This window comes from Ovis canadensis, chromosome 1 (genome assembly GCF_042477335.2).
Source record: "Ovis canadensis isolate MfBH-ARS-UI-01 breed Bighorn chromosome 1, ARS-UI_OviCan_v2, whole genome shotgun sequence".
Lineage (NCBI taxonomy): Eukaryota > Metazoa > Chordata > Mammalia > Artiodactyla > Bovidae > Ovis > Ovis canadensis.
In genome coordinates this window covers 257,957,651-257,981,967 of record NC_091245.1, presented here as the reverse complement: position 1 = coordinate 257,981,967, position 24,317 = coordinate 257,957,651, and the positions used below count along the sequence as shown (strand labels likewise).

At 40.4% G+C, this 24,317-nt stretch overlaps 2 protein-coding genes across 39 annotated transcripts in view; one reads left to right on the top strand and one right to left on the bottom strand.

Moving 5' to 3' along the window:
• Positions 1-1,379: 1,379 nt before the first annotated feature.
• Positions 1,380-7,322, bottom strand: ANAPC13 (anaphase promoting complex subunit 13). Of its 6 annotated transcripts, none has more exons than XM_069565222.1 (3): positions 7,218-7,322; positions 6,121-6,251; positions 1,380-2,049 (listed from the first exon to the last, which is right to left on the bottom strand). In XM_069565222.1, the coding sequence occupies exons 2-3, from the start codon at positions 6,217-6,219 to the stop codon at positions 1,924-1,926; spliced, it is 225 nt and encodes a 74-aa protein (XP_069421323.1). In that variant the 5' UTR covers positions 6,220-6,251; positions 7,218-7,322; the 3' UTR covers positions 1,380-1,923. The 6 variants fall into 6 exon arrangements, with proteins under 6 accessions (XP_069421323.1, XP_069421294.1, XP_069421302.1 ...); XM_069565193.1 differs by lacking the exon at positions 7,218-7,322 and adding an exon at positions 7,027-7,212; XM_069565201.1 differs by lacking the exon at positions 7,218-7,322 and adding an exon at positions 6,943-7,119.
• Positions 7,291-24,317, top strand: part of CEP63 (centrosomal protein 63) — an 80,353-nt gene continuing 63,326 nt past the window's right edge. For 4 of the 33 annotated variants that reach the window (XM_069564981.1, XM_069564928.1, XM_069564866.1 and 1 more), the window contains exons 1-3: positions 7,899-8,079; positions 17,833-17,901; positions 20,162-20,339. In XM_069564981.1, the coding sequence (XP_069421082.1) occupies positions 7,922-8,079; positions 17,833-17,901; positions 20,162-20,339 (405 nt within the window). In that variant the 5' untranslated portion in view covers positions 7,899-7,921. Of the gene's footprint in view, positions 8,278-8,759; positions 8,853-10,198; positions 10,293-10,627; positions 10,666-17,832; positions 17,902-20,161; positions 20,340-21,617; positions 21,804-24,317 lie in introns of those variants that run through there. The other 29 variants (XM_069564796.1, XM_069564788.1, XM_069565031.1 and 26 more) reach the window with 20 other exon arrangements.

The window sequence follows — 24,317 nt, the reverse complement described above, 5'->3', positions numbered from 1 at the left end:
ATCTCAATAAACTCCTTGCAGAAGAAACCGCTTCTGATTTTGCTTCTAGGAACCTAAGGGACATCCTTTTTCTCCCTAGTATGTGTCACAATTTAAAACCATAGATGCGTATGCCTATTGGTTTAATACTGTTCCCCACTAAATGAAGGCAGAAGCCGTACATTTTGTTCACTGCCATTACCAGTACCTAGTGGGGTGCCTCCCACAGAGAGCAGCACACATGTGCTGAACTGGAAAGCACAGCAGCCAAGGCATAGGAACCACAGGAGGGCCACGTGGACACAGCCCTTCAGCCCCCCTGCAGACACCTTCCTCCGTGGGTATTTCAGCTCCTGTGGTTAGGGAGGCACCCTACAAGGGCAGCCTAGCATCTCTTGTGCCCATCATCCAGCCAGGCCTAGATGGGCAGATTCTAAAGCTGCAGTTGACAATTTGGCCTAGAATTGGTCACCTAATTCCTTGCAATGAGCTACTGTTCTGCCACCCTATCATGGGTCACAAATGTGTTATGGGAGCAGTTCTCAGATGAGGGTCACAACCAAGCAGATAAACCAACAACGGTCTAGTTTACAAGTCTCATACTGTGAGACTGGTCTACCAATACTCCTGGGAAAGGTTGGGCCCACAAGCAAGGCTGGATTTCCAGATGTCAGTGTCTTGGGTATTGCACACAAGCAAAGCTGTAGTAAAGCTCTCAGTTACCTAGAATGTGGAAGAACTGTGGAATTTTAGGTAATTTTTTGAAAAACTTTGTTTTCTCTTGGTGTATTTTTTTCTGAACATCGTAATTTTCTTTTTTACTGAGCTGTCTTTGGTTACTGAGGGACTGGTGAATTGAGCCCTTTATTCTGAGATGAATGACTTCTGGGCAAGTCACTGATACCCAGGACCCCATCAGCCTGGGTGTGTCTGGATGACAGGTGAGTTGTTACAACCATGTTTCTGATTGAAAGCCTAAAATCAGCTCATTTGTTTTGTGGTATACTTCTTATTCCTAAAAGGTATATAAATAAAATGACCCAGTTAAAAATGATAAGGGAGATTTCAGTTATTCAGTATTTCCAGTTTTATGATGAGGGGTACAGATGTAAAAACCAGGGCCTCTCCCCGCAGAGTTTACAATCGGGGGAGAGAACAAGAGTGATACCACGTAACAGAGGCAAATAATTCTGGGAAATAAATGTCCATCAATGTGTGATTCAAAATACAAGTTCTTACTCAAATGTGTAACCAAATATTGACTCTACAGTGCTTCAGTTACACCTTAAAGGGCTTTGAGAAAATAAAGAATCCTGTTACTGGGTAAAACTAGTGGTCCATCTCACCTTTCCTGAGGCACCAGAGAAAGCTGTAGGGAGAAGAGAAGTTAATTGTCAAGATAGCTTTTAATTTGTAAATTTATTCCAAAGTTTTGAAAATTTCATGGGGAATTTTAGGAATCCCAGTAGTCAGTGACCAGGCGATATATCCACAACATCTACAGACTCCACATATACCCACTCAGATGAGTCTCAGAATGGGTGTTCATTCTCACGTCTGACTTCATCTTTCTTCACCTTTCCCTCTCATATCCCCAGTCACCTGTGTCACAGGACACATATAAGTAGTTGGGAAGTGATGAACTCTGACAGTAAAGCAAAATCAGAATTAAAGGCAAATGTTTAATGAATCATGTTCAGACACAAGCTAGTCAACGAAGAACTTCAGGTTCAAAGGGCCAGATGTTCTCCGTCCCTAAGAAACTGCAATCAGCTTCTCAACCTGATGGAGTATTTTCACATTGTATTTCGCTGCCACAAAATTAGTTGCACATTTTTGAGTGTTGATCTATCACTAAAAGATTTAAGTTGGAGACAGAAAGAAAATGTTTTGTATCTGTATTAAAAAAAAAAAAAAATCTGTTGATGAACAAGGAGCCAGGAGTCAGTTTCCTATGGGGGGAACGTTCTCATGGAGGTATTGTAAGGCCAAGTCAGTCCACTTCATCTCTTGTTCTTTAACAGATTCTGTGGTGCCTCCATTGTCCTGTTCAGGTTCAGGAAGCTCATTCTGAAAAGGTACAAAGGACATTCAGAACGATGGCTTACTTTGCATTAGCAAACCCCTTAAAACTCAAGAACACTTAGAATGAAAACTTGTGAGTTCCTGAAACAGGTAGTATAGAAATATATCCTACAGAAAGAGCGAGAATCAAAAAAAGTGAGGAAAAAAACATCACAACTTTGATCAAACGTGCCCCATCCGCCTCCAGTCAGAACAACCGCATTATGACTCTGGGGCCTGTATGGGAGGCACTGCGGCAGAAGGCCAAAGACACAGGATTCCTGGACCACTGGGATCCTAGCCCATGACGCCACCATTTCCTGGGGTACTAAGGCGAGGTATTCAGACCTTTGGAGGCTCTGATTCCTTTTCAGCAATGAGTAAATAGTCCTCGCCTCACAGGACTGCTGTGAGGGCTAAGTGAGATAATGCAGGTCAGGTGCCCAGCATTGCACGGGCAGGGCATGAACTACTAGCCATCCTCACTAGTGGCTGCTGCTGCTGCTGCTGCTAAGTCGCTTCAGTCGTGTCCGACTCTGTGCAACCCCACAGACAGCTGCCCACCAGGCTCCGCCGTCCCTGGGATTCTCCAGGCAAGAACACTGGAGTGGGTTGCCATTTCCTTCTCCAAAGCATGAAAGTGAAAAGTGGAAGTGAAGTCACTGAGTCGTGTCCAACTCTCAGCGACTCCATGGGCTGCAGCCACCAGGCTGCTCCATCCATAGGAGTTTCCAGGCGAGAGTACTGGAGTGGGGTGCCATTGCCTTCTCCGCACTAGTGGCTAGGAACAATGAAATCAGCCAGCATCCTGAAATCAGCCAAATCCTTTGGAGCGGGTGGAGTGGGGAAGCTGCTTTATAGAATGCCACATCTGCTGGCATATTCCTTACGCACGAGAAAGGTATTCAAAACAATCCAATTCAAAACAATTCAAAGGTATCCAACGTGCCTCTGTTACATAATGGAAGTAAGTGGGGAGCATGGAAACATAAGACGATAGAAGAGACTTCCCTCTAGTGCTGGAGCAGGGCAACAGAAAAGCAACACAGCTTACCTACAATTGTCTGAAAATGGTAAGCCATGGGCCGCACTTAGGGTAGAATCTGGGGTAGTGTCCTTATGTATTTCCAGGTTTACTGAGATTTAATTTACATGTAACACTGTGTAAGTTTAAGGTGTACAACATGATTTGATACACGTATATATTGTGAAATGATTACTGCAGTAAGACTAGGTAACACGTCCATCAACTCGCATAGTTCATCAGTTTTTTGTAGTGTGGTGAGAATTTTTTGATAGTTTCTTTGTATTTAAATTTGTTACTACCAGAACTCTGCTTAGTACTAGAATTCTCTGATACCAATATATTTCTTTTCATTTATCTTAATTTAGACTTTATTTTTAAGCAAACTGTTACTCAATAACCAGACAGGATTTTCCACTGGACTCCAACTTGCAGTATATGAATATAATAACTTTTTACTTCAAAATGACATTCAATATGAATAAAATGATTTAATTGTAAGATGTACAAGTATATCTGAATCACATACATTTTGCTCTACAAAGGTAAAACTCAGATTCAAACATACTTGTACAAATTGAAAGGAATGATCATTTACTGTAAAGCAATAATGCACTCAAAGAGAAAATTTGGTTTCAATTACTACTTATAGCTGACAAAGCATAAACATGTCCTTGGTTAATCAATTATTTAATTTCATCTCATTCTAAAATAAGCATGTCTTTAATTTGGTCACTATTGTCTCTTGCAACACATGCCAACATATAAAATTGCCTATGTGCCTGGAAAACAAACACAAAGTATCAAAAAATGGCCACGATCCTTTGCAGCTACTCCTATGAAATGTCAGAGTTTATTTCCCCAACCCTCAGCTGGGGTTGGTCATGTGACTTCTGGGTCTAGGCTTCAGGAAGCCTTGCAGTTTCTTCTCATCCTTTTCTTAGAATCTGAAAATGACTATGTGAAGTCTGGGCTAATCTGCTGGATAATGAGACTATGGCCTAGTTAGCTCATCATTCCAGCTGACAGCCTGCTAACTGTGAGACATGTCAAAGCCTCCAGAATTACTTAGCCACCAGCCAGTCTGCTGGCCCACTGTAAAACACCACCAAGTCCAGCAGGGATCAACCATGCTGGCAAAGACAAGAAGACTCAGCTGAGTGACAAAATCATGACATAAATAGCTATTGCTTTAAGCCACCATATTTTGGGGATATTTGTTAGGCAGCAGCAAAAGCTAACTGACACAAACATTGCTTTAGGGGAAAAGACATTGCCTGGGGAAAAGACATGGATTAGCAACAGGGCCAGGCTACAGCTTGGAAGTCAGCATAGAAATTTCCCTCTCCCTCAACCCCATCCATACAAATGGTCCCCAAATCCTGCTGTTAGCACGTCCAGAATTCAGCAATTCCTCTGCACTTTCTTGCCTTTGTTTAGGCCCTCCTCCTTTGTCTAGACACTGCCTTAGCTTCCTAACTGGCCTCTCTGCCCTGTCACCGGGGCCTTTCTCCTTGGCAGACATTCTCTAATGATGCTGCTGAACTGCTCTTCTAGTATTTTCGAACATAGCACATCTCTACTTTGAGGATCCTCACTCCTCAGGATGAAGGGTAAGCTTGGTATCAAATGCTCCTCTCAAAATAAGGCCCAAGACCATTTTTTCTTCTTACTTAAAACAGTTATATTCTCCATCCACACTGAATACCTTAGCATCTCCCAAAGCCATTCAAAACTTTTGCACATCTGTTCCCACTGCTTGTCTACCCTCACTAACCCTCTGTTCCTCCCCTCTGACCAGCTTAAATGTGATTTTCCTCTTGAAGCCCTTTCTAATGTCCACCAGGCAAGCAGTCACTTTTTAGACTACATAGCTGTTCATGACCTCCACTCAGAACATTTACTATTACAATTATTTTTTGATGTATGTTGCCTTTCTAGACTCAGAGGGGCAGGAAACATCCTTATGTTTACCTAGTCTTAAGGCACACAATAGGCTTCAAAGAACTGCTTGTGGAATGAAAGAACCAACAAAAGTCCACAGGACAGGATCTGGAGCCTCACAGACCTCAGTGTGAAGTCTAGCTTATTAGCTACCAACCTTTGGGCAAGATCTCCTCTTTGATCCTATTTTCTTCCTGTACAGTGGGGACATCATCATCACCCCTGAAGGTTCTTTTAAGGATATTGATAAAATAAGTCAGGTTTTAACCTCAGCCCATGGCACAAAACAGGTATTCAATGAAAGTGGAGCTATAATTCTTATTATGCTCTTTTGATTATTTTTCTAAACTTGAACTAAGCTGTCATTTATTATCTGTTACGTGTATTATTCCTTGAACACATTACCTCTTATTCTTAAATGAAAACATGTATGGCCACAGCAGACCACCTGCTTGCAAATTCTACTTAATCAACAACTCTTGGCAGGCTCTACAGAAAAACAATCCTTATTCTTCTTGTTAGGCTTCTATGACAAAAATTCTATGACAGAATTTTTAGTAAGCATTTATTCGAGTAAAACGTTTAGATCTTATGACGTGAGGCTTAACAAACTCCCTGCAGAATAATTTTCCAGAGATTAGGAAAGAAAAGAGCTTGATGATCTAAATGTAAAAGAAGAAAAGCCAGGTCTCTTCTGAATATTTTCCAGGGAACCTAGAATAGATATGTGTTCCAAAACTGTGAGTTTCTAAAAATGACAGGCCACAGGTAGAGAAATTAAGTGCATATACCACTGCTTCCTGTTCCTCCTCATGGTGTGCATTAAATTCTTTACTCCCTTTGGTGTGGTGGACAGAACATGGCTCAGAGGGCCTCAGTTCTAGTTCTCATATGACCTCTAATTGAGCTAGTCACCTCAGCAATCTGAACCACATTTCTCTTCAAATACAAAGTTGAGCTAAATACTCTCCAGAGGTTTCTAGAGTCAGAGGACTCCATAGTTTTGATTTCTTTGACTTTAATTTATTTGTCCATTGATAACCTACACCTACTAGGGTCTACCAGATCAGACCTTTAACCCATCACCCTCAGCACACATTTCAGCCTACCAGTGGTATTGCAACATCCTCATAAGGCAGCTTATCTTCTCGCCAAGCATCGTCAATCAAATCCAAGATCCTTCCATCTCTCTGTACCTCACTGTCCATTCTCTTGCAGCTTTGATCTTGTCGGATGGGACCTGTAAACCAAAGAGGTTATTTCTTAAACATGAAGAATGAAAAGATGATGTAATCCAGCCACTAGGGTTCTCTAGGCTTTCTAGTGTGGGTTTTGGCATTGGATCATCCAGGGAGACTCATCTCACCTGGATTAGATTACAGTTTCTTTATAACATCACAGTACCTCCCAGCTGATCTTCCTAGTCACACACAGATTCCATTTTTTGGTAAAGTTTTCTCGGATCACTCAGCGTCAGCATGCATTCTGCCCTTGAATGGTTCCTTGTTTTTATGATTCACTAAGCAAGTTAAGTTGGCTTTATGACTGATGGTTCAAGCATTATTGTTTTCAATTGCTGTGCGTAAATTTTTTATTAATGATTCAGCATGTTTTCCCTCAATTTGGCCTCAAATAGTTTTTCACCTATTCTTTAGAATATATCTAACTTGTCACACTTTCCAGCCTTTGCACCTAAAAAGGTCTCTCTGCCCCATCACGAACACCTATTTTTCCTTCCAAACTCAAAGTTGAGTGTCAGCTCATCGGGGCTAACATCTCATTTCCAGAGTTAGGCGCTAAGGTGCCGTCACTCTTCAGGGGCTGGAAGCGTGGAAAGTACAAGGCGGGCAATGACCAGGTCACAGCCAGCGTCCCAGGCACTTGCCAGTCCCCATAATTAACTGTTACCACTTTCCTGAACAAAATCTTACACACGTGACTGTCCCAAAGCTTGGAATGCTCTGTCTTCTTCCTTTTTTCCTCAGCTAACCCCCAGTCACTCTGAACAACTTAGCTCCCAGGTTGCCTCCTGCAGGAAGCTTTCTCTAAGCTCCAAGAAGAACGCGATATCCGCCCCTCCGCAGGTTCCATATTTCCCGGGGCGCAGTGAATGGGCCCCATCAGGGGCTTGTTACATTGCCCGTTACAGGGTCTTCCCAGACAAGCGGTGCGTGCGTTTCTTCGGGACAGGGGCAGTTTTATTCACCTCTGTTTTAGAGATCGGTAAACTTGTAGTTAAAAGAGCAAACCTGGAATGCCCTTTCCCCCCCGCTAAATATGACCCTCTCGGGCCACCACCGTCCGTACAGGCGTGGGATCCCGCCCCATAGCCTCGGCTTCCGGCCCAAGGCGGGCTCTACCAAATGCGGAAGCGGGGGAAGTCCAGGGCCTTCGTGTAAGTCCTTTTCTACCCTCCCGACGAGCGGTAAGGGAGGTAGTTATGAGGATGAGGTGAGGGCAACGACCTCTGCCGATAGGATCGGCCGAAACCCGAACATGCGCTTCTCCTACACTACCTAAGCTAGGGCGCGGGAAACCTTTACCAGCACTGGCCCAGCACGGCCAGAACCACGCCCCCAGCGGTCATGTGGCCGAGGCGCCCTGCTCTCCGATCCCCGGAAGTCGGTGAGCCCATTTGGCGGGGCGGAGGGGGGGGGTCAAGGAGGACGTTGCTTCAATTAAAAGTCAGGGAGCAGTAGGCGGAACGAATGTTCCGAAGACCGTGACTGGACGTCAGGTTGGCGGTGACGCGCGTGCGCGCCCCCGTCCGGAGGTAACGGCGGGAAGATTCGGGGGCGCGCTCGTGGCAGGCCTGTAACCGCATGTGTGAAAGTCCAACAGGCGACGGGTGCCGGTGTCCGGAGCCGGAGGCCGCCCTGGCTGCAGTGGGGCCGCAGACTGAGCGGCCGAATGGCCGGGGGCCGACTTCCTCAGCCGCCCGCTGGCCTCCAGGCTCGCCTCCGCCGGCCCGGCTCCGCCCCGGCGCCCCGCCCCTCCTCGCCGCAAACGCTTCGCAGACCCGCGAAGCAAGATATGGCCTCCCACGGCGCGCAGTCCGGGCTAGCCAGGTGGTCAGCCCTTCCCCTGAGGCCGGCCGGCGGGAGGGCGGCGGGGTGGGCGAGCTGCTCCGCTTCTCCCAGCGGAGTCGGCAGCGAGTCAGGCTGCCACTTCTGGGGAGGTACCCCCGGCCCAGCCCTCCCGCCTGGGCTGCCTCCTTTGGCTAGCTTCCTTCCTAGCCTTGTTGAGGCTTAGGTTGCTGACGGCAGGTGATAGTGGTTCATTTATGGGTGGGAAATTTAGCAAGTTTTTAAAAATAATTGACTTAAAAACCATAATGTTAGTTCCAGAGGTATGGTAATGTGGCAGAAATCATGAAGGACAGAATTTGGGGAACCCTGAACTTACTGCTCCATAGAAATCAGGGATGCGAAATAAAGTGAGAGAAAAAAAGGGATGGGCCCATAAAGCACTATAATCATGAACATATTTGGAAGCAGTAAACCTAGGCTCATAATGTAGTTTTTACAACATCAGAGAGTAAAAGTGAGCTTGCTGTCAGCGACTCGTGTTCATTTACAGCGTCTAGTTAAAGCATGCGTATTGCGCAGAGTAGTTTTCCTTAAGGCTTACAAACGGTTCCTCAAACCAGTGTTAACATTTTTTTCCTTCCTTTAATAAAACAGTACTGTAGGATTTGTGCCCTGTAGTTTTACAGTTCCCCACGTGCTTGCATTTAACTATTTTCTAGATACGAAGAGGAAACCATAAGGATCATTAACTACATGTTACCTTCAAATTTTTCTATACTGATCATAGCTGTAGCTTAATGATATAATAAAGGGTATGTATTTTCTTATTTGAAATGTAGTATTATTAGCTTTTTATCGAGCTTCTTGCCTTTTGACTATATCATCAGTGATCAGTATAGTAAGAACAACTGAAATTAAAACGGGCTAGATATTGATAAACATTAAAAGATTCAGGTTTTAACAGTTATTGTAGTTGTTGTATGTATTAATTGTATTGATGCCACTTGTCTCCCGTTAAAAGGTAGAACAACTTTGGCCCTTCCCGTTCTCAGTTAAGGTAGTAGTGGTATTGGACGGTAACAGCATCAGTAGTCAACTTTATTAGAGCTTCCTACTTTTAGGAAGCTTGTTTGAAATTCAGCTAAAACCGACACTGACCTGGGTTTCAGGAATTGAATTTTTGGTTTCTGTGTTACTTTAAATATTTTTCTTTAAGAACTCAGATTGTGTTTTCAGCTTTACAAAACCAGTTTTGTCATCACATCTATGAAAATTAGTAAAAATCCTATAGACTGATGCTGGGAAAGATTGAGGGCAGGAAGAGAAAGGGGCAGTAGAAGAGGATGAGATGGTTGGATGGCATCACTGACTCATTGGACATAAGTTTGAGCAAACTCCAGGAGATAGTGAAGGATAGGGAAACCTAGCGTGCTGTAGTCCATGGGGTTGGAAAGAGTTGGATATGACTTAGCGACTGAACAACATTGTCAGTATTCAGTCTGGGTTCAGATTTTCCCACCTGTCCCATACATGTGTTTTTATTTTTATTTTTTATCATACATGTGTTTTTAAAATCAGCTTGTTTGGATTAAAATCCCATAGAGATCTATGTGTTGCTAAGATTTTTTTGGTTGGTTTTGATGAAGATCATTTTAAAAGTCTTTTATTTATTACAATATTGCTTCTGTTTTATATTTTGGTTTTTTGGCCACTTGGTATGTGGGAGTTTAGCTCTCTGACCAGGGGTGGAACCAGCAACCCACTGCACTAGAAGGCAGAGTCTTAACCACTGGACCTCCAGGGAAGTCCCTCAGTCTTATTTAATGTTACAATTTTGTTACCTCCCTTTTTTCCCTTAACATTCTAGATTTAGTTCACTGCATCCAGATGCCATCTTTTAACTTGTACACCTGTTCCCTTTATTTCCTTTAAAGGGAATAAACTGGTAGTGAGATCTAGATTTGCACAGCCCATATAGTAGGTGTCAGCCACCTGTGGCTATTTAAATGAATTAAAATTAAATAAAACTAAAAACTTCAGTTTTCTAGTTGCATTGGCCACATTTCAAGTGTCTAATAGTCACATATGCCAAATAGCTACTCTTCAAATGCTGCATATATAAAGTGTCTTCATAATTGCATAAAATTCTGTTGAACAGCACTGATCTAGAAGCTTGATCAGATTCAACCTTGACTTTTTTGGAGGAGGAAGCAGAGGAAGATTTCATTGTTGGTGCAAAATACTTAAGTGAGGCATGTTATTTCTGAGTTTCTCTCTTTCTTAATGTTAAGATTGAGCAGTGTGGGTTCAGGTATTGTCAGCCCAATCCATTCATCATGAAATTATCCATGAACCATTCACTTAATGGTGAGATCCTTTCATGGATTTAAATTGCTTATATCCATTGCATTAGGGGCTGCAATATAGTGATTTTCTGATTCCATCATTCCTTAGTATTTATTAGCTGGAAATTTTTTATGAAGAACTTTTTAACTCACCAGCTGTTTGATAACCCCACCAGCTATTTGAAATACAGTTTGTATAGGAAAAGCAAGAAAAATGCTTAATTCTTTCCCTCTATTTTCAGAGCACAGTAATGAGTTGGTGGCCTAGCAACCTTCAAAGGTAACCATGAGGATTTTCTTTTTTTTTTAATCATCATGAACTTATAGATTTGAATATATTTTAACTGTCTCAACCTATTGCAGTCTCTTTTTTTTTTGCATACTTAAGTTGTTGGCAAGTGGCAGCCTGTTTAAAGTTGGCTCCTGTCCACTTTGATATGACCAGTGGTAGTCTTTGAGAGTTTCCTTATTTTCTTTTAAAACATATTCCTGGCTCACTTATACGTTTCTGGCCACCAAGAAGCCCTGGTTCCTTGAGGTGATTTGAGAGAGAAGTCTGGGTGCTAGAGGTCCTCTTGCTACTAGGTTGGTCATTGGTTTTAGGATTTATAGTAGCCAAAGTTAGGAAATAGGTACATTTTAAAAACAAGAACCATACAGAATTCACATTGATATTGCCAGTTTAATTTCATAGCTTTTTAAAAACACTTGATTTTATATTTTTATATCTTTTTCTCTTTTGCTTATTAACATAGTTACTTTTTTTCCTGTATGTAATTCTTTCAAATTAAGGATACCAGATTTACTGTTAACCGTTTCCTGAATGGTGTTTAGAATTTCTTTGTAGTACTTTTTTGTCCTTGGTACCTACCCCACTTGCAATATGTACAGTAAAGTTGTTGTGTTTTCAAAGCATATGAAGCAATTTGTTACATGGTAAGGCTGCCAACTTGGTATCTAGTTGATAGTTTATTTCATTTCTAGTAATTTTCAATACTGCTTTTTTCTTCATTTGGATTTGTTTCATTATAAGTAAAACATTGGCATAGTGCCTATAAAGTACCTGTTAAGGTCCTTCCTGACAAGTTTAGCTTCCTTTTTTCTCCACCCTGACTATTTCCCTTTCTTACAGGTATCATATTTACTAGCTTGGGGCTTGTCCTTACGTAAGAACAAATGCACTGTATGTTATATATCTGTATATAATTTTATATGCTTAATGTATTTTGACAATCATGCATAACATGTAGTTTATATTTCTCTACTGTGAACAGGGTTGAGGATCTTTTCATATGTTTAAGTTCATTTGGATTTCTCTTTCTGTGAACTCTTTGTTCATATCTTCTGTCCATTTTTCTATAGATTTCTTTTTTCCCTTCAGTTTTTAGAAGCTCTTTATGCATTTGGATAATTAACCCTTGTGATAAAACTTTAAGTATTGTTGTCATTTATCTTTCAGCTTTGCTTACAGCATCTTTACCATGTAAGACTGTATTTTTATTTACTAAAGATTTCTTAGTCTTTGCCCTTATTTTTTTGAATTTGGAGTCATAATTTAGACCATGTTTTAAAATTTCACTTTTATTTTGGGAGGTTTCTTTGATCTTTTATCTGATAATTTTCTCCCTTAAGTTTAAGTAGGAACCCTTCTGGGCATTTGTAAATGATACTGATTATTTATTGGAGCAGGTACAGTTTTTCAGTCATAGTATATCTGACACAGCCATAGATCTTTGTAATCACAATAACACCAAGGCAGTTAAGGGACAAAACATTGTAATCCTCCTTTAAAATGGGACTTGATGAATAGACATATTCTTTCTCTTAGGATTAATTAATAATTCCAACTAGATTTATTTTGTTTCTGTGTCCCATTTTGTGAATATTTTGATCTCAGGCACATACCTCTGGCTATTTTTCCTGACCTATAAAGTGAAGAAGCTAAATTGGAGGCCTTCCGGTCCTTTCTAGCTCTTAAATTCCAATATGTTAATGAACCTCAAAGATTTGCCCATTATTAGATACCCTCTTTGGATTCTTTTTCTCTAAGATTTAAAGTATGTTTTCCCAGCTTTCCAGACCTGATGAAAAAGCCTATATTTCTTTTAACCACCTTATTCTAGATTTCACTGATTTAAAACAGTCTTCATTCCAGTGGAGATTTTTAATTATAACTTTTGTTTGTTGATGTCTTGGTCTAAATGCTGAAATGACTAAGCTTGTCCTGTACCAATTATAGAGCTACAAAGTTTCCATTTAACTACTTTAACATTTTATGTTAATGGCAAGGAATAACAGATTATCAAACTAATTAACAGGTTGGTGCAAACACAATTGTGGTTTCAGACTGTGAATTTTAAATCATTATAACTAGGCTCAAGTGCATCTTTATTAATCAAAATAGTGTGTTAAGTTGCTCAGTCATGTTCGATTCTTTGCGACCCCATGGACTATAGCCTGCCACGCTCCTCTGTCCTTGGGATTCTCCAGTCCATTGGAGTGGATTGCCATTCCCTTCTCCAGAGGATCTTCCCCACCCTAGGATCGAACCCATGTCTTTTATGTCTCCTCCATTGTCGGGCAGTTTCTTTACCACTAGTGCCACCTGGGAAGCCCAATCAAAATAGGAACCATTACAGTCAACGTATTTTTGCCAACAACAAATAAGTTTGTTTATTCCTGTAGCATAAAAATTCATGCCTTGGGATTCCATGAGCTCATGGAAAGCATTTTCTGTCACCGCGCTGGTTGTGGAAGCATTTTCCCTGCAAAAAATTGTTAAGATGCTTGAAGATGTGGTAGTCCGTTGAGTCAGGTGAATATGGGGGATGAGGCAAAACTTTGTAGCCCAATTAGTTAAACTTTTGAAGTGCTGGTTGTGTGACACGTGGTCAGGCGTTGTCGCGGAGAGGAATTGGGCCCTTTCTGCTGACTAGTGCCAGCTGCAGGCATTGCAGTTTTTGGTGCATCTCATCAATTTGCTGAGCATTCTTCTCACATATAATGGTTTCACTGGGATTCAGAAAGCTGTAGTGGATCAGACAGGCAGCGGACCACCAAACAGTGATCATGACCTGTTTTTGGTGCAAATTTGGCTTTGGGAAGTGCTTTGGAGCTTCTTTTCAGTACAACGCTGAGGTGGGGGGTTGCCATTTATCCTACAACATCCACTTTTCATTGCATATCACAGTCTGATTGAGAAATGGTTCATTGTTGTTGTGTACAATAAGGGAAGATGACACTTCAGAATGACTTTTTTTTTTTTTTTTTTGATTTGCAGTCAGCTCATGCGGCACTTACTGAGCTTTTTCACCTTTCCAGTTTGCTTCAAATGCCAAACAACTATAGAATGGTTGATGCTGAGTTCTTCAACAACTTCTGTAGTTGTAAGAGGATCAGCTTCAGTGATCCTTTCACTTGCTTGTTGTCAACTTCCGATGGCTGATCACTATGCTTCTCATTTTCAGGCCTCTCGTCTCCTTTGCAAAACTTGTTGAACCACCATTGCACTGTACGTTCATTAGCAGTTCCTGGGCCAAATACATGGTTGATGTCATGAGTTTTCTCTGCTACTTTATGACCCATTTTGAACTCAAGAAAATTGTTCAAATTTACTTTTTGTCTAACATCATTTTCCTCATCTAAAATAAATATAAAATAAATAGCAAGTAATAAGTCATTAGCAAAAAAATATAAAGTGAGAAATTGCATTAAAATGATGTATAGCATAACTGCATTTATACAAAAATGTATTCCAACATCAAAGGGCAAAGTTTGACAGTGCAAAAACTTTTGCACCAACGTAATACTTAAAATTGTATTATTTTGGACAAAGAATAAACTTCACATAATTATTGCATGGAACAGGCCAAAAAGGAAAGCAAAGTAATGTACTGCATGCAGCTGAATGAGGGTCAGATTGTTTAGAAAAGGAGTCCGTGATACAGCTGCTGGAGAAACTCAGAAAAGTCCATAGAAAATCTGAGTTCTTGCTATTTACCTGATCCTCAGGAAGGAGAAGGGATAGTGTTTGTTAGCTGCTCAAGATGATGGTGAAAGTATTTTTTAAAAAACATTATATATTAGATTATTTTCTATAGCAATTGTTACTTACCTTCCCGACATCACCCCCACCTTTTGTTTGAAACAGAGCTCATTGTCTTAGACTTAGACCATGGTTTTAATTTCTGAAATGGGCCATGTTCACTGTTGTGCTACTGCCCTCTGGTGTCCATGGAGGTGGTGTCATAGTTCAGTCTGTATTTCTTCCTGTGTCCAGACTTTTCAGTTTGGTTTCATTTTGTTTATATCAGGAAGATATTATTAAATCAAAAGACGATATGCTGATATATTTTAAGATCTGGAATACTGTAATTATATAAAGATCACCTATTGGCTGGAGCTTAGGAGCCACACTGCCTAGGTTTGAGTCCTGGGACTGTGGTTTGTAGTTTACCATAATCAAGTTAACCTTTCAAGCCTCAGTTTCCTCAAAATGATAGTATGTATCTTTTATGATTGTTATGAAGATTGAATTAGGCAGTATAGACAAGGTAGAACAGTTGAACATTCAGTGACTTTTCGCTTCTCACTGGACATGAATTTGAGTAACTCCTGAAACTAATGGAGGACAGAGGAGCTTGGCGTGCTATAGTCCATGATGTCAGACACAACTTAGCAACTGAACAACGACAAAATAAATATTGCTAGTTACTAAATAATGCCATCCAGAAAATATATTGCGTGTTATGTTACTAAATCTAAATATCCACATAGAGTTGTCAAGAGCATGGTACTTACAGTATGTATGTGTTTGACCATTAGAATCCCTTTAAAAATGGGAAAAAATTTTAAAGACTATATAGGTCATGCCCCTTCATAAAGAAAGAAAGTGAAGTCCAAGGACACAAAACTAGTTAGTTGCAGAGTAAGACTCTGTCCTGGATCTTCATCTGCATAGTACTGTCTGAACTGTGTACTGCCATTCAGTTCCCTGCAGTGGAGCAAAGCAGAATCTTTGTCTTGTTGTAATTGACTGTATCATTGTTTGAAAGACAGTGGAATAGAACATGAAAACCTTTAACTTTTTATTTTATCTAATTTTGGTATAACAAAAATGATAAGCCAACTAGAAAGAAATCCTCTCTGCCGTATTTATGCATGAATAGTTATTTAATACTCCGGATAGTAACTTTAGAAATAGGTGCAGACAATGTGCCATGGTTGTATTTTCCAGTCTTCTTATTCTCCTGTGTTTGCAGGATACCCTATGCATATCTCTATCACTGTATTTATCACTTTAGGGGAACATTTTAGTAAATTTTTTCTCTTTCCCGTGCTGGACTATTAATTCCTTGAAAGGGGCTATTTCAGTTTCAATACTGTATATCTGGTGGTTTGTTCAGTTCCGTTCCGTTCAGTTGCTCAGTCGTGTCCGACTCTTTGAGACCGCATGAACCGCAGCACGCCAGGCCTCCCTGTCCATCACCAACTCCTGGAGTCCACCCAAACCCTTGTCCATTGTGTCAGTGATGCCATCCAACCATTTCATTCTCTGTCGTCCCCTTCTGCCCTCAATCTTTCCCAGCATCAGGGTCTTTTCAAATCAGTCAGCTTTCTGCATCAGGTGGCCAAAATATTGGAGTTTCAGCTTCAACATCTGTCCTTCCAGTGAATACCCAGGACTGATCTCCTTTAGAATGGACTGGATGGATTTCCTTGCAGTCCAAGGGACTCTCAAGAGTCTTCTCTAACACCACAGTTCAAAAGCATCAATTCTGCATTCAGCTTGCTTTATAGTCCAAATCTCACATCCATATATGACCACTGGAAAAACCACAGCCTTGACTAGATGGACCTTTGTTGGCAAAGTAATGTCTCTGCTTTTCAATATGCTATCTAGGTTGGTCATAACTTTCCTTCCAAGGAGCAAGCGTCTTTTAATTTCATGGCTGCAGTCACCATCCACAGTGATTTTGGAGCCCAGAAAAATAAAGTCAGCCACTGTTTCCACTGTTTCCCCATCTATTTGCCATGAAGTGATGGGACCAGATGCCATACTCTTAGTTTTCTAAATGTTGAGCTTTAAGCCAACTTTTTCACTCTCCACTTTCACTTTCATCAAGAGGCTCTTTAGTTCTTCTTCACTTTCTGCCGTAAGGATGGTGTCATCTGCATATCTGAGGTTATTAATATTTCTCCCAGCAATCTTGATTCCAGCTTGTGCTTCTTCCAGCCCAGCATTTCTCATGATGTACTCTGCAGATAAGTTAAATAAGCAGGGTGACAATATACAGCTGTGATGTACTCCTTTTCCTATTTGGAATCAGTCTGTTGTTTCATGTCCAGTTCTGTTTGTTGCTTCCTGACCTGCATACAGGTTTCTCAAGAGGCAGGTCAAGTCCTCTTAGAGCAATATAATTTGAAGAGGATTCAGAGTTGAGCCTCTGAATTTTGAAGGAAGAAAGCAGTTCTTCAGGAATGAGTAGTGGTTTGACACATGAACATTCTGAAGATTTCTGATAAGTGAGAAACCTACAGCCGTTAGCGTTCATTGGCATATCCAAATTTAAGGGCGGTCTTTCTGGTCTCATCTGCCTTTTCTTTATGGTGTGTCTTTCTCTTTCTGTGATAGTCTGTTCTGTCTCCCTTCTCTTCTTTCTCTGCTAGATTCTTCTCTGCAGTTATCCAGCTATAGACCAGTTTATACAGGGGGCTAGGTAAAAAAGGGAGGGGAATTGAGATAAGCCAGCCGAAAGCATTCAGCGCAGATCAGGTTGAAATGCCACACTAAGCCCTGGAGCTGCAGGTATAAATAAAACTGGTTTTCTGCCCTTGAGGGTGGAATAGTAAGGGAAAAAGGTGTGAGGAAAGACATTTCCAGTGTGATGTAACTGTAGTGAAATGACCTGTTAAGGGCTAAGAACAATGAAGTGCAGAGGAAGGAGGTCAGTAGTCGCCTCTTAGGGGATGGAAGCTGTTCTAGGAGCTTCATGGGCCTGTCATCTAGAGTTGAATAGGAGCTCCCATGATGGACCAATAAGTTCAAGCACAGAACATTTACCTTTTAACACTGTCTCTTTAAAAAAGCTCACTTTTCCTCTGACCTCTTGTTTTGTTAGTGTCTGTGTCCCTCTGCTGCTAGCCCCCCACTTCCACCCAGACCTGCTCTTATGTGAGACAGTAGGGATGCCACAATAAGGTATTTGACTTCAGTCATGCGGGGAGTGTCACTGGCAGCACAGATCATTGTAAGTTATTTTGAAGTGTGTTCATTTCTGCTATTTCTTGAAGGGATATTCCTTGACTCTTCTACAGTTATCCTAAGGAGTGCTACATTTTCTCATTGTTAATTTGTATGCTTTCATGCACATTCTTAAGTTTGTAAGTTGGAATGTTACAACATAAAAAATGAGTTTTCTCCTGACTGATATTTTTGCTTTCCCAGTTGCCAAAAGAAAGGAGATTTGGCGATGGAGGCTTTGTTGGAAGGAATACAAAATCGGGGGCGTGATGGGTAAGTTTGGTTTTGACCCTAAGTTTCTCACTGAGTTTAAAAAACATGTCTGAGTTACGCCTCTGAACATTTTGTGCTTTGGGCACAGAAGCAGAAATGTGAACAAAATCTAGGCTGATCCATGTCATGTTTGTGGACAGCATCTCTCTGTGGGGTGTTTCCCTCATCTCAGCAGTGTGAAGCTGGATACTTGCTGTCAACCCACTTTAAATTTTCGACTTTTAAAAAACAAAAGGATTTTGTGACACTAAGAGCAAATGATTTTTTTTTAAAGTATTTAAGTCTTAGTAGTTATCTCTCTTGGAGAAGGAAATGGCAACCCACTCCAGTACTCTTGCCTGGAAAATCCCATGGACAGAGAAGTGCTGGGGTACTGCCCTGGTGGATCCAGGGAATTCGAAGGGGAGACGGCGTAGGTGAGGAAAACTTATTTATTTAGAAATATAAAAGAAATTAAGAAGAAATAGTATAGTAGGAAATTTTAGTGGAGAAGAGAGGCTGAATAACTTGGTTTACATGGGGAACTAATAAAATCTCAGGACAAGAGATTTGCACCATCTACGTTGGGCCACCAGCGCCCATTTGAATAGCGGAGGGTGCCCCGCCTTGGGCTCCCTCTCTCATGGATCTTAGAAGCCGGGGCAAGTAAGTAGACATGGTGAGCCTCCCTGCTCCAGATGGGAATTCAGCCAGAAAATAGAGTAAAGAAGACGCAGGGGAAACCAGTCCAGTGACTGGCCCCTCCTCTATTGTTGTAAAGGCTTTTTATACCTTTTTTTGGTACATAGAGATCAATGGATAATATAAAATTATGCAGCGTCAGCAGCCCTGACTCTTATTGAGACCAGGCTTTCTCTCTGCATACCTAGTTGTATACACAAGTCTTAGGTGATTTACATCATCTTCTGGCCAGAAGGCCAATTAACATTTTACGGCCCTTTTCTGATAAGGGTTTGTCAACCAGAAGACTTATTTGTCTTAAAAATGTTGTTCTTCCCAAAGTCTGGTGCCACTCTCAGAAAGCACTAAATAAAGTTACATTCTTACATAGCAAGGATACAATTTATAACAATGAAAGTACAGTGATTTATAACAAAGAGAAAAGTAGTTAACTCAAAAGTCTAGTGTTGCTAATATCAAAACTACTATATTTCTATTTCTGCACCCCAATTACATTGATTAATATCCTCCCAGGTGCCTAAAAGATAAAGGATATGGAGGCCTGGCGGCAAACATTAACTCAGCAAACTCTTCACCAAACTAATTCTTAGCTCTAAAAGGCTCTATATCTTTAAGATGTTTTGAGCTTCATGCCTCTCACAGTTGGGGGCTGTAAACAATCCATAAGTTGTAAAATCCGGTCAGATAAGTTAGAAAGCCATCAAAAGGGGTTTAAGCCAAGACATTCTTTTTATATGCAGGAGACTGTTAACTGGAGCTCTGAATTAACTCTTTCCAGAGAAAAGGTGGTAATGTCAGAAGAGTATAGAATAGCAGACAGTAAACAGACAGATTTTGGTTTTGGGGTAGATGCTCAGACAGAGGACCCCTTGAGACCTGACTCGCCTTGCCCATCAGGCCTCTCCTCATGACCTTGTCATGGGTGGGATCTCCCGTGCTGGCTCCTGGCAGAGAAGCTCTCTGTGGCCATTCCTGGAAACCTCGTTGAATCCAATACATTTGTGTCCACTTGTGTTTTTACCTTTGTAATATCTGACATCTCCTGAAATACTGAAGGACATCAGTAAGTTTACAGGAAGATAGATTGTAGTAAGTTGTTAATAATAAGTTGGAAAGAAGTAGTTGAAATAAATTTGGCTCAAGGATGAATTTCTTAAGACAGTTCTTAAAGTTATATTGTCATTTTCCTACTTGTTTCCAAAGCTTTTTATTTGCTTGGCTAGCTGAGAATATGACATATGCTTGCCGGGATTCTTCGGCAAGCTTCCCTAAAATGTTAAAGATGAGATAGTTGTTGGTTGTGGAAGTCTCACTCCCAAACCAGACTTCCACCGGTCTGTGTTTGGCCACATGATGTAGGCTTTAGGTCGGCTGCTGGAGGAAGACTGTTCTGTGGAATAGGTGATCACCTTATGTGCCTTAAAGGGAAAAGCTCAGAGATCCTGTTTTTTACTTCTGATTATTTGTTGACATTGTTCCACCTTAGGTAGGTTTACATTTGCTCTGTTTTTACATGTGAAAGATGAAAAGCCACTTGGAGATATGTTCTATGTTCTGAAGGGTCTGTTCTTATTTATAGGGGATTTTTGACATCCTGTGAAGCAGAACTGCAGGAGCTCATGAAACAGATTGACATAATGGTAGCTCATAAAAAATCTGAATGGGAAGGACAGACACACGCTCTAGAAACTTGCTTGGACATCCGTGAACGGGAACTTAAGGCTCTCAGGAGTCAGTTGGATTTGAAACACAAAGAGGTAATGCAGACGATTTGCTGCTCTTATTGATATTTTCACTTTGCCTTTTATTAGGTTGGTGTAAACGTAACTGTGGTTTCAGACCGTGAATTTTAAATCATTATTGATTTAGTTCAGTCACTCAGTTGTGTCCGACTCTTTGCGACCCCATAAACTGCAGCATGCCAGGCCTCCCTGTCCATCACCAACTCCCAGAGTTCACCCAAACCCATGTCCATTGAGTCGGTGATGCCATCCAACCATCTCATCCTCTGTTGTCCCCTTCTCCTCCTGCCCTCAATCTTTCCCAGCATCAGGGTCTTTTCAGATGAGTCAACTCTTCGCATCAGGTGGCCGAAGTATTGGAGCTTCAGCTTCAACGTCAGTTCTTCCAATGAACACCCAGGACTGATCTCCTTTAGGATGGACTGGTTGGATTTCCTTGCCCTCCAAGTGACTCTCAAGAGTCTTCTCCAACACCACAGTTCAAAAGCATCAATTCTTCTGCATTCAGCTTTCTTTAAGTCCAACTCTCACATCCATACATGACCACTGGAAAAACCATAGCCTTGACTAGGCGGACCTTTGTTGGCAAAGTAATGTCTCTGCTTTTTATTATAACTATGCTCAAACACATCTTTATTAATCAAAATGGGAACCATTATATTCAGCACATTTTTGCCAATAAGAAGTTTATTCCTGTAGCATAAAAATCCATGCCTTGAGATTACATGAACTCTTGGAAAGCATTTTCTGCCTCCTGCTAGTTGTGAAAGCATTTTCACTGAAAAAAGTTGTCAAGATGCTTGAAAAAGTGGTAGTTGGTGAGAGGTCAGCTGAATAATCACAGATGAGACAAAACTTCGTAGCCCAATCATTCAAATTTTGAAGTGTTGGTTGTGTAATGTACGGTGGGGCATTGTCATGGAGAAAAATAGGGGCCTTTCTGTTGACTAGTGTTGGCTGCAGATGTGGCAGTTTTTGGTGCATCTCCTCAATTTGCAGAGCATACTTGTAGATGGAATGGTTTTGCCAGGATTCAGAAAGCTGTAGTGGATCAGACGGGCCGCAGACCAACATACAGTGACCATGACCCTTTTTTTTGGTGTGTCTGGCCTTGGAAAGTGCTTGGGGCTTCTTTGTGGTCCAGTCACTCAGCTGGTTGTCTCTGTGAAATCCACTTTTTGTTGCACGTTACAATCAGATCAAGAAATAGTTCATTGTTGTTGGGATTTTTTTGATTTATGGTCAGCTCACAAGGTACCCACTTATCAAACTTTTTCACCTTTCCAGTTTGCTTCAATGCCAGATGACTGTAGAATGGTCAACATCGAGTTCTTTGGCAGCTTCTCATCTAGTTCTAAGAGGATCAGCTTCGATGATCCTCTCAGTTGGTCGTTGTTAGCTTCTTATTGCTGGTCACTGTGCTCCTCATCTTTAAAGTTCTTATCTTCTTTGCAAAACTTCTTGAACCGCCACTGCATTGTAAGTACATTAGCAATTACTGGACCAAATGTGTTGTTGATGTTGCAAATTGTCTCCATGGCTTTACAACCCATTTGGAACTCAAATAAGAAAATTGTTCAAATTTGCTTTTTGTCTAGCATCATTTCCACAGACTAAAATAAAGGTAAAATAAATAGCAAGTAATAAGTCATTAGCAAAGAAATATAAAGTGAGAAATGTGCCTTAAAATGATGTATAACCATCACATTTAAGAATGCATTCCAATATCAAATGGCAGAGTTCAAGAATGCAAAACCGCAATTACTTTTGCACCAACCTAATATGTTTCTCATATATTTGTTGAAGAAAGCATCAAAATTTTTTTAAACTCTGTTTATTAAAACAAAACACCGATCACTCATTTCTTCCACCATCTGATCCAAGTTTTGCCTCTTGTAGCCACCAATGTGTTTTCTTTATCTATGAGCTTATTTTTTGTTTGTTTTTGTAGATTCTACATGTAAGAGAGATCAGACAGTATTTGAGTATCTGTTTTTCTTTGTCTGAATTACTTCATTTAGTGTAATGCCCTCAAGGTCTACCTATGCTGTGGCAAGTGGCAACTTTTTGTTTTTTATTGCTGAGCCATACTCTTTATATATACACATACCCCATGATCTCTTTATCCATTCATTCATCAATAAATACTGAGGTTGTTTCCACATCTTTGTGTTATAAATACTTCTACAGTGAACACGAGGATGCATGTATCTTTTTGAATTAGTGTTTTTTAGTTTTCTTTAGAAAAATACTCAGAGGTGAAATTGCTAGATTGTGTGGTAGTTCTATTTTTAATTTTTTGAGGAATCTCTGTATTATTTTCCATAATGGTTACACTAACATAAGTGTTTGCAAACAGTGCACAAGGTTTCCCTTTTTGTCTGCATCCTTGCCAATACTTGTTGTTTGTTGTCTTTTTGATACTAGCCATTCTGCAAGGTTTGAGTTGCTCTCTCATTGTGGTTTTGATTTTCATTTCCCTGATGATTAGTGATGTTGACCATCTTTTCATGTCCCCGTTAGTTATCTGTATGTCTCCTTTGGAAAAATGTCTATTTGGATCTTTTGCCCATTTTTTCATTGGATGATTTGTGGTTTTTTGCTTTTGAATTGTGTAAGTTCATTGTGTGTTTTGGGTATCAACCCTCTATCAGTTACTAACGTGCAAATATTTTCTCCCGTTCGGTAGGTTGTCTTTTTCATGTCGTTGATGGTTTCCTTTGCTGTGCAGAAGCTTTTTAGTTTGATGCAGTCACAGTTGTGTATTTTCCCTTTTGCTGCTTTTAATTTTTTTACTTTTGCTTTTGGTGCAGTTTCAAAATATTATCACTAAGGCCTGTATCAAGGAGCTTACTGCTTATGTTTTCTTCTAGGAGTTTTATGGTTTCAGGTCTTAATGTTCAAGTCTTTAATCCATTTTGAGTTAACTTTGTGAGTGGTGTAAGATAGTGGTTTAGCTTCATTCTCTTGCATGTGACTGTCCAGTTTACCCAACATCATTTATTGAAGAAACTGTCTTTCCCCATTGTATATTCTTGGTTTGTCATAAATTAATTGACCATTTATATGTAGGTTTGTTTCTGGGCTCTTTATTCTGTTCTGTGGATCTAAGTCTCTGATTTTATGCCAATAAAACTTTACTGTTTGCATGTAATAATAGTTTTATAATATACTTGGAAGTTAGGGAGCATGGTGCCTTCAGCTTTGTTCTTTCTCAAGATTGCTTTGACTGTTCAGGACCATACAAATGTTAGAATTTTTTTGCTTTATTTATGTGAGAAATGCCATTAGAATTTTGATATCTGCTTCACTGAAGTTGTATTTTGCTTTGGATAGTATTGCCATTTTAACAATAGTGATTCTTTCAGTCTTTCATCTTTCCATTTATTTGTGTCTTTTTCAATTTCTTCTCTAACGTTTTATAGTTTTCAGTATACACATATTTCACCTTGTTGGTTAAATTTACTCCTAGGTATTTTACTATTTTTATGCAGTTGTAAATGGGATTATTGTCTTCGATTTCTCTTTTTGATACCTTGTTTTTAAACACAATAGATTTTTAAATTGATTTTGTATCCTGTAGTGTTACTGAAGTCATTTATTAGTTCTGTTAGTTTGTGATGGAGTCTCCGGTTTCCTAGCTATGTTCGTGTCATCTGCAAACAGTGACAGTATTGCTTCTTCCTTTCCAATTTGGATGCCTTTTATTTCTTTTTTTCGCCTAACTATTCTGGCTGCAGCTTCCAATACTGTGTTGAATAAAAGTGGTGAAGTGAACATCCTTGTATTATACCTGATCTTAGAGGAAAAGCTTCGAGATTTTCAACATTGAGTACGTTAGCTGTATGCTTGTCATGTGTGCCGTTAATTATGTTAAGGTATGTTTCCTCCATACTTGCTTTGTTGAGAGATTTGAGATTTTTATCATAAATGAGTGTATTTGAGTTTTGTCAAATATTTTTTATGCATCTATTAAGATGATCATAGCATTTT

Bases quoted from the DNA above. Each gene is read 5' to 3' on its own strand.
- ANAPC13 (XM_069565193.1), bottom strand. From the start codon at position 7,132: ATGGGGCCCATTCACTGCGCCCCGGGAAATATGGAACCTGCGGAGGGG. The intron at 6,252-7,026 runs GCTAAGTTGTTC...TTTGGTTTACAG, and splicing joins CTGCAGGAGGCAACCTGGGA to GTCCCATCCGACAAGATCAA. The intron at 2,050-6,120 runs GTAGGCTGAAAT...GTACCTTTTCAG, and splicing joins AGGATGTTGCAATACCACTG to AATGAGCTTCCTGAACCTGA.